The 9440-nt window shown below is 58.6% G+C and overlaps 1 protein-coding gene across 1 annotated transcript in view; it reads left to right on the forward strand.

The window, feature by feature from the left end:
- Positions 1–1222: 1222 nt before the first annotated feature.
- RAPGEFL1 (Rap guanine nucleotide exchange factor like 1) overlaps positions 1223–9440 on the forward strand; it is a 13198-nt gene continuing 4980 nt past the window's right edge. The window contains exons 1-11 of the mRNA XM_050985523.1: positions 1223–1667; positions 3506–3584; positions 4024–4174; positions 4247–4344; positions 4767–4879; positions 5051–5218; positions 5299–5396; positions 5503–5625; positions 6722–6900; positions 8262–8352; positions 9334–9435. Of these exons, the coding sequence (XP_050841480.1) occupies positions 1238–1667; positions 3506–3584; positions 4024–4174; positions 4247–4344; positions 4767–4879; positions 5051–5218; positions 5299–5396; positions 5503–5625; positions 6722–6900; positions 8262–8352; positions 9334–9435 (1632 nt within the window). The 5' untranslated portion in view covers positions 1223–1237. The remainder of the gene's footprint in view (positions 1668–3505; positions 3585–4023; positions 4175–4246; positions 4345–4766; positions 4880–5050; positions 5219–5298; positions 5397–5502; positions 5626–6721; positions 6901–8261; positions 8353–9333; positions 9436–9440) is intronic.

Here is a 9440-nt window from a genome sequence, read left to right on the forward strand (position 1 = left end):
GGAGGCGAAGCGGGAACAAAGCGGGAACTGCCGGGACCCTCGTTCCTCCATCTCCACACGAACCCCCTGGGCAGTGGGGCCCAGCAAAGGCCACGGGGTCAATTGCTGTGTCCCCCCGGCCGCTGCCACCATCCCAGCCCGGAGTTGCCGCAGGGCCGTGGTTTTGCAGGGGGATGGACCCGGGAGAAGGGGACTGGCACCTGCTGGCCTGCCCAGAGGGTGCAAGGTGGGGCTGGGGGCAGTGGGCATGGGCAGGATGGGTGCTCAGCACCCTGCGGGAGCGGGGCAGGAGGATCAGCCCCAGGCAAGCGCCACATCTGGCCCTGCCCTGCCCCAGAACCTGCCCCGGAACCTGCCCCGGCACGCCGGGGCCCGTTCCAGCCTGGCAGGCGGCGGAAGTGGGGGGGGTCTGGCAGCCACCCCGACCTGCCCACCCTGCCCGCGGGGGAACCCAGCCCCAGGGGTGCCAGGGTGGGGGATCTCGCACCCACCCCCGGCCTTTTCCCACGCTGCGGCGGGAGCAGAGAGCTGGGCTGGGGGTCGGGGGGTGGTTCACCCCACAGCTGGGGATGTGCCCCCCGTGTAGGGGACACTGGGGAGGGGCGGTGTCATGTGCCCCTGGCCTGGCATGGGGGAACTCTGTGGGTGTGCGGGTGGGAACAGGGCAGGGGGGTGTGCCGGGGGTGTGAGGCAGCAGGGAGCTGTGGGGCTGTGCCCCCCGGTTGCGGTGTGTGACAGTGAGGGGTGACAGGCTCCGGGCTGTGTCCCCCAGGCTGTACGATGTGTGGGGGGGGGAGCGTGGTGGTACCCCGGAGATGCGACAGGGGAATGCGGGGAGATGGGTGCGGGGGTGCGTAATGCATCACCTGTGCGGGGCTGCGGGGAAGCCCGGGGGGGGGCACCGTGTCCTGGCGCGAGCCGGTGTCACTGCAGCCCCGGGGCGGGTTCGGTACCGAGTGCGGTGGTGCGGAGAGGGGGCGGGCAGGTGCCGTTGGCGGGCCCGGGGGCGGCGGCGGTGCGGGGAAAGGGGCGGGCAGGTGCCGGGGTCGGCGGCGGCGGGGCCGTAACGGGGCGGGGCGGTGCTGGCGGCGGGGCCGGTGTGGGGCGGGCGCAACGCGCAGCCGGTGCGGGGAGGGCGGGGAACGGTGCCGCGGCCCGAGCCCGAGCGGAGCCGAACGGAGCCGCCACCGCCGCCGATGGGCCCCTGAGCCGCCGCCGCCGCCGAGCCCGGGCGGCCATGAAGCCGCTGGAGAAGTTGCTGAAAAAGCCGGGCTCGCACCTGCCCGTCCGCCCCGCCGCCCCCACGGGGCAGGTACCGGGGCCGGGGTCGGTGCCGGCGCCGCGGCGGCAGAGCCTGTCGCGCCCGCCCGCCTCCCCCGAAGAGCCGGCGGGGCCCGCGGGGCCGGTACCTGGGGGCGAGGGCCGCTGGCTGGAGCTACGGCCGCCCGAGGCTCCGCTCCGCTCCCCTGAGGACCCGTCACCGGGCTGCGACCGTGATCGGGATCGGGACCGGGAGCGGGAGCCGCCGAGCCCGGAGCCGCCGCCCGCCGCCCGGTGCTGCTGCGGCTGCGGCTGCGCCCCCGCCGCGCCCGCGCCCCCCGAGCGGCTCCTGACCGCGCTCCTCGACCGGCTGCCGGCCGCTGCAGACGGGAGGGGCTGCGGGGCAGGTACGGGGCTGCGGGACCGCCGGGACTGGCTGCGGGGGAGCCCGGCGTGGGGAGCGAGGGGATCGCGGGCGATGCGGCGGAGCGGGGAGAGACCGGGGGCGGCCGCTGCTTGCGGGGGGGGATGCGCCGTTGGATGTTGGGGTGGGGGGCACTCGCTCCCGGTGAGGCGGGTGGCCCTGTACAGGGCACAGCGGTGCCCGGTTGGGGTGACAAGGTCAAAGCTGGGTCCCCGCCGGGGCAGGGCATCGGTGGCAGCGGGGTGGGCAGGAATCTGTAGGGTGGGCAAGACAGCACGGCAGAGGGGCTGGCAAGGGGATGTGGCAGTGCCAGCTCGGTGGGGGCCGGGGGTGGCCGGGCACCGGCAGTCACTGCAGCATCCACCTCCCGGTTGGATGGTCCTTAACACGCTCCTGGTGCTAAAATTAGCCCCGACAGGAGCTGCAGTGGAGGGGGGGGGCTGGTTGGATGCCCCTTTCCTCTGGCACAGGCCTCCCGGTGCTGTCCCACCGTGGCTGCCCGTGCCCAGGTGTCCGTGTGGTTTCGGTGTCAGCGCTGGGCGGGAACCAGGCTGGCTGCAGGTGGGTGTGGGAGCCTTCCCACACCGCGGGGATCCCTGTCCTGGCCAATCCCCCTCGGCTGCCGGGAACAGAGGCCGTCGGGGACCCCAGGCCACTGCCAAGCCCCTGCTCCAGTGATGCCAGGGCCGGGATTGGGTGCAACCACCGAGAGGAGCCCTCGGGTAGGGGCGAGCTGGGACTGGCAGCGCCAGGTCCTGTCTGCGCAAGCATGCTGCCAGGCCTGGTGGTGCCCGGGCTGGCAGGGAGCAGGGGGACAGGAGCCAGCACGGGGGTCCCGACACGGGGAAACATTCCTGTGAGTCTGGGTTACAGCGTGAGTGCTTCAGAGGGATGGGGAAACTGAGGCAGGGATGGGGGGAGTGTTCAACTCCTGCCCCACAGGCAGAACCTGGGAGGGGGCTGCACCTAGGGCAGGGGGCTGGGAGAGCTGGGAGCTGTGCAGCTGCACCCCCCGTGCTGCTGGTGCCCCTGCCTGTCCCTGTGCCCCAGACTGCGTGTCCCGCTTTCGGCAGCAGCTGATGCCCCCTGGGTGCTGTGCCCGGCGCGGGAGCATCAGGGGATCCTCTGCCCTGGCTTGGCACTGCTCTGTGACCGGGTTAACGCTCTTGGGGCCACCGGGGACTGGCTGGGTGGATGCCCTACATGGCCCCTCCGTGGGTCAGCTACTTTGGCCTTGGATGGGCTCTGGGGTCCCACCACAGGATCCCCGGGGCACCAGGGCTGTGCTGGTGCCAGGGGAGGGAGCGGTGCCTCGTCCAAAGCTCGCGGCGGTGACTGATGCCGGCTCTGGCGGGCACAGACGCTGGTACCTGGCAGCCGTCGGCTCACCTGGCCTCGCCAAAACACCTTCCCAGGGCAGTGCCACCCGCGCTGCCCCCGAGAGCCCGGCTGTGGCACCCGCCCGGTGTGCCCCAAGCTGCCTGCCTCAGTTTCCCTTTGCTGTGTCCTGCTGTGCCCGCGGCCGGGCTCTCACGGGGCTGCGGGTGTGCCGGAGCGTCGCGGCCCCGGTGCCGCCCTGCCGGCGCCTCTGCCCCCACACCGGCTCGGCCGGGCCCGGTTGCCCCGGGGCTGGGAGCGGGCCCTGAGTCAGCGCCGGCGCGGGGGGGTTCGCGTGGGGCTCTGCCTCTCCCGGTGTCACCCTGTGAATTACCACGGCTTCTCTCACCCATCAACCCCGCCGGGCATTGGGGGTGTCGGGGGGCTCTTTGGGGCTTTGGGGAGAGGGGGGTGTGTCCACGACTGTCCCCTCTGTCCCCCCAGAGTCGCTGCTGGATGACATCGTGCTCACCCACTCGCTGTTCCTGCCCACCGAGCGCTTCCTGCAGCAGCTGCACCAGCAATATCCTGGGGGGCCACGGGGGTGGGTGAGGAGGGGTCCGGGGCTGGGCATGAGGAGGGTATTGGGGTGCAGTGAGGGTGGGCATAAGGGGGCCGTGAAGGAGACATGGTGGTGGCACAAGAGTTGGCATCAAGGTGCAACCAGGAGGACACCAGCATGGGCCATGGAGCTGGCACAAGGGTGGCAAAACGGTGGGCGTGGGGGTTGCAAGGAGAAGGGGGAGGTGGGGAGGGCAGCGGGGTGCTATAGGGGGGCTCACAGGAACAGCAAGAAGGGGATTGGGGTGCTACGAGGGTGGGCTACAGGTTTGGGGGCAAGGTGGGTGGTGTGGTGCTACCAGAGAGGGTACAACGACTCTCAGTGAAGTCCCTCTGTGCAGCGGGTGCTGGGGGGTGGCCGAGGGTCCCTTCTTGCCGTGGCACCTCCTTGACAGTGGCACCTTTGTGCTGGCGGCGGGCAGCCCCCCGGCGCGCTGGGAGGAGGGGTCGGGGCTGCGGCGCAAGCGGGCGGTGCTGGCCGTGCTGCTGCACTTCCTCGAGACCTACAAGGGGCTGCTGCAGGAGGAGGAGAGCGCCGGGAAGGTCATCAAGGTGGGTGTCCCCTTCCCGTGTTCCCCCCCCTCAGTCTCGGGAGTCCCGGCCCTGACCCCTCTCGCCCTACAGGAGCTTTACCTGCTCATCATGAAGGACACGTCCCTGTACCACGAGCTGGAGGACGAGATCATCAAGCTGCACCAGCTCGTGGAGACTGTGGAGCTCAAGTGAGAAGAGGGTCAGGGGGTCCTGGGAGTGCCTGGAGTCAGGGGTCCCTGGGGGTACCAGGGGTCACCATCGATCAGGGGTTCCTAGGAGGTCTGGGGTCTCTGTGGAACAAGGTTCCCTCTGGGTCAAGAAGTCCCTGGGGAGGGCAGAGGGTCCTGGGGGTCCTTGTGGGTCAGGGAGTCCCCAAGAAGGACAAGGAATTGTGGCCCTTGGGAGGTGCCCAGGGGCTGGAGGGGTCACCCACCCTGGTGCCCTCCTGGTTGCAGTTTCACTTCCAACTTCGTGCCCCTCCTCATGCCCTCGCTCTGCGCAGCCTCGGACTCCTCCTCCTGTGCCCACCCTCCTCCTGTGCCCACCCTCGGGTCTCGGGGTTCAGCCCCGGGGTCCGGGGCCCTGCCTGAGCCCTGCCTGTGCCCCCCAGGGTGGCCGACGAGACCCCCCCTCCGAACAAGCAGGTGAAGCCGCTGTTCCGGCATTTCCGCCGCATCGACTCCTGCCTGCAGACCCGGGTGGCATTCCGGGGTTCTGACGAGAGTGAGTGACCCTGGGGGGACCTGAGGGGGACCGGGGTCCCCTCCGTGAGCCACCACGGGACAGAGCCCTCTCCGGGTCTGCTCCGTGCCCGCTCCGTGCCTCAGTTTCCCCGGCGGGCAGTGCTGGGGTGGTGTGGGGGTGCCCGGCGCTGACCCCCCGCCCTCTCCCCAGTTTTCTGCCGTGTGTACATGCCCGACCACTCGTACGTCACCATCCGCAGCCGCCTCTCGGCCTCGGTGCAGGACATCCTGGCCTCGGTCACCGAGAAGCTCCAGTACTCGGAGGAGCAGAGCGCCCGCGGGGACGCCCTCATCCTCGTCACCATGGCCTCGTCCGGAGGTGCCCGCGGGGCCGGGGGGGCTGCGGGCGGGGCTGGGGGGTCCGCCCGGTGCTGACCCCCGCTCTGTGCCCCGCGGCAGAGAAAGCGGTGCTGCAGCCCAGCGAGGAGTGCGTGTTCACCACCCTGGGCATCAACAGCCACCTCTTCGCCTGCACCAGGGACACTTTTGACTCCTTGGTGAGTGGGGACACCCCGACACCACTGCCACCACCCCCTGCGCAGAGCAGGGGGACCCGGGGGGACCCTCCCAGCCCTGAGTGCCCTGTCCGGTGTCCCCTGGCAGGTGCCACTGCCCGAGGAGATCCAGGTGGTGCCGGGGGACACCGAGATCCACCGAGCCGAGCCCGAGGATGTGGCCAACCACCTGACATCCTTCCACTGGGAGCTCTTCCGCTGCATCCACGAGGTGCGGGGGGTCCCGCGGGGATGTGGGTGTGGGGTGCACATGTCCTCTGAACAGAGAGAATAGTAATAATAATAATAATAATAATAATAATAATAATAATAATAATAATAATAATAATAATAATAATAATAATAATAAATAATTAAAAAAAATTCTCCCTCCCAGGATTTTCCTGGGAAGCTGTGAGAAAGCTCACAGAGAGAAGGAAAACAATTCTTATCTCAATTTCTGCGCTTGTCGTTTGGCACGTGTGGAATGTGTTACGGAGATTGTTTGCTAAAAGGGATTTGCTGGTTAGATTCTAGTGATAGTGGTTTTATTTCATTTGACCAATTGGAGCCATGTGTGTATTGGGTAAAGATGTTAGCTTTTTCTTTAGTATAGTTTTATATATATATATATGACATTTATTTATTTATTTTCATATAGTTTTATATATATTTTCTTTAGTATCTTTTTATGTATGTATTATCATTTTATATATAATTATTTATTTATATATAGTTTTATATATTTTTTCTGTAGTATAGTTTTATATATTATAGTCTTATATAAAATTAATTATTTATTTATATATAGTTTTTTTCTTAATAGTTTGATATATATATATTATAGCTCTCTATATAATCATTTGTGTATTTATTTATTATAGTTTTATATATATTTCTTTAGTATAATTTTATATATAGATATTTGTTTATATATAGTTTTTAGTATATATTTTTCTTTAGTATAGCATTTAATAGAATCAGTATTAGTGTAGTACAGTATAGCATAGCTTAACAAAACATTTGTTCAGCCTTTGGCAGAGTCAACACCAATTATTCACCATCAGAGAATAATTTTAAAAAGAATTAAAAGTTATATTAGAAAAAAAGATTAGATTTAAAAAATTAGATTTAAAAAATTAGATTTAAAAAATTAGATTTAAAAATATTAGATTAAAAATTAGATTAAAACTATTAGATTAAAAAAGATTAGATTTTAAATAAAGATGAAAATGAAAATTTAAGAACTAAAATTAAAAAATTAAAAATTTAAAAACAATTTAAAAAATGAAAGCAATGAGTTTGCTACTATTACGTGTGTTCCCCAGGTGGAATTTGTGGATTACGTGTTCCACGGGGAGCGGGGCCGGCGGGAGACGGCGAACCTGGAGCTGCTGCTGCAGCGCTGCAGCGAGGTGCAGCACTGGGTGGGCACGGAGCTGCTGCTCTGCGAGGCGCTGGGCAAGCGCGCCCACCTGCTCAAGAAGCTCATCAAGATCGCTGCCATGTGAGTCGGGGGGCACGGGGGCTCTGAGCTGACCCCAGGGTGTCAGGAAATCCTTTTCTCCCAGTCCCGAGGCCGAAGGAGAAGCCAAGACTCTTCTGTTCTGGTTCCCAAGGTTTATTTTCCCTTATCTATGACGTTCTGTCTCTGACCTGCTGAGGTCTGTCTGGCAGGTCAGTTCCTGGCCCACTCACCACCTCTGAGGCTGTGTTAGGTTTTAGTATTAAATAAAAAGTATAAAAAAAAAAAGTTAGTATAAAAAAAATTAGTAGAAAAAATTAGCATAAAAAAATTTAGAGTGAAAAATTAGTATAAAAAACTTAGTATAAAATAAAAAAGTATACGTAGTTCTTAGTATACTAAGAACTAAAAAATTAATTTTTTTATACTAAAATTAAAATTTTTATACTAAAAAATAGTATAAAAATTAGTATTAAAAAAGTTTAGTATAAAATTAAAAAAATAAAGTATATGTAGTTCTTAGTATACTAAGAACTAAAAAATTAAAAATTTTTATACTAAAATTAAAATTTTATACTAATTTTTATACTAAAATTAGTATTAAAAATTTAATATAAAAATAGTATTAAAAATTTAGTATGAAAAAAAGTATACATAATTCTTAGTATACTAAGAACTAAAAAATTAAAAAAATTTATACTAAAATTAAAATTTTTATACTAAATTTTTAATACTAAAAATTAGTATAAAAATTAGTATTAAAAATTCAGTATAAGATAAAAAAATATACGTGGTTCTTAGTATACTAAGAACTAATAAATTAAATTTTTATACTAAAATTAAATTTTTATACTATTTTTTTAAATACTAAAAATTAGTATTAAAAATTTAGTATAAAAATTAGTATTAGAAAATTTAGTATAAAATAAAAAAAATAAACTATATGTAGTTCTTAGTATACTAAGAACTGAGTGTACTTTATTTACAATAATTTTCCAATACCTATCACCTATGTTAGACAGTGAGCTTCTACTCTAAACCAATCCAAAAGTGCCACCATCACTGCAGAAGATGGAGGCCAAGGAGGACAGGACACACCCAGATTCCTCCATCTTGCCTCCTGAACCCCCATTCTAAAAACCCCCAAATTCTACTTTTTCACCCTGTGACAAATTCTCTGTCATTCTGCTCCAACTCTTGTGCCTTGTACATCCTCACACCAAGCTGGGAGTTTTTTCCAGGGGTTAAAATCGAGGGCACAAAAGGTGTCTTTGACTCTGTGCCAAGGCCTCCTGGCACGAGCCATCCAGGGGAGGGAGAGGAATGTCCTGGGTTCTGGTGGGTGGGCACAGGGGGGGCTGCCAGGGGGTCCCTGCTGTGTCCCTCACGCTGTCCCCCACCAGCTGCAAGCAGAACCAGGACATGCTCTCCTTCTACGCCATCGTCATCGGCCTCAACAACGCCGCCATCAGCCGCCTGCGCCTCACCTGGGAGGTGAGCAACGGGGTGCCCCCCACCACCAGAGTGCTCCCACGTCTTCTGTGCCCTTCTGAACACCCCCAGGTGCCCCCTGACCCTTCCCTGGGGTCCCTGACCCTTCCCGGGGGTCCCTGACCCTTCCCTGGGGTCCCTGACCTTCCCTGGGGGGACCAGGGGTCACCCACCCACTCAGGGGTTCCTGGGGAGGGAAGGGAGTCCTGTAGGGTCTGGGGTCTCTGTGGGACAAGGTTCCCTCAGTCCTGAGGGTCCCTCTGGGTCAGGAGGTCCTTGGGGGTCCCTGTGGGTCAGTTCCCAAGAAGGACAAGGAGTTGTGGCCCTTGCGGGGTGCCCAGGGGCTGGAGGGGTCAGTAGCAGCCCACCCTGGTGCCCTCCTGGTTGCAGCTTCACATCCAGCTCTGTGCCCCCCTCATGCCCTCACCCTTTCCTGGGTGATCCCAGACCATCCCTGGGTGCTCCCAGGACCCTTGGGGTGCCTGTGCCCACACTTGGCTGCTCCCAGACCCCTCCTGGGCTCTTTCAGACCCTCCTTGTGTGCTCTCAGAACCCCCCAGGAGCTCCCTTCCCCCTCAATACTCCTGGAACTGCTCTGGGTGCTCCTGGATGCTCCCAGGATTCTCTGGATGCTCCCAGACCACCCTTGGGAGCTCCCTGATGCTGCCCAGGTGCTCCCAGGACCCTTGGAATGTTCATGCCCACACCTGGCTGCTCCCAGACCTCTCCTGGGCTCTTCCAGACCCCACTTTGAGTGCTCTTGGAACCCTCCAGGACCTCTCACCCCCACCTCAGTGCTACCAGGACTCCTCTGGGTGCTCCCAGATCACCCCTGGATGCTTCCAGACCTTTCTGGACACCCTCAGATGCTCCCTGACCCTTTCCTGGGCTCTCCCAGAACCTTCTGGATGCTCCTGCCCTCCCCTTTGGTGCTGCCTTGCCCTGCTGGATGCTGCCCACCATCTCCCCTCTTTTGTCTTCCAGAAGCTCCCAGGGAAATTCAAGAATCTGTTTCGGAAGTTTGAGAACCTGACGGTGGGTGAGAGGTGTGGGGGCTGCTGTGGGTGTTGGGAGGGGGGTCCTCAGGCCTC

This window comes from Serinus canaria, chromosome 27 (genome assembly GCF_022539315.1).
Source record: "Serinus canaria isolate serCan28SL12 chromosome 27, serCan2020, whole genome shotgun sequence".
In the NCBI taxonomy this organism is placed as follows: domain Eukaryota; kingdom Metazoa; phylum Chordata; class Aves; order Passeriformes; family Fringillidae; genus Serinus; species Serinus canaria.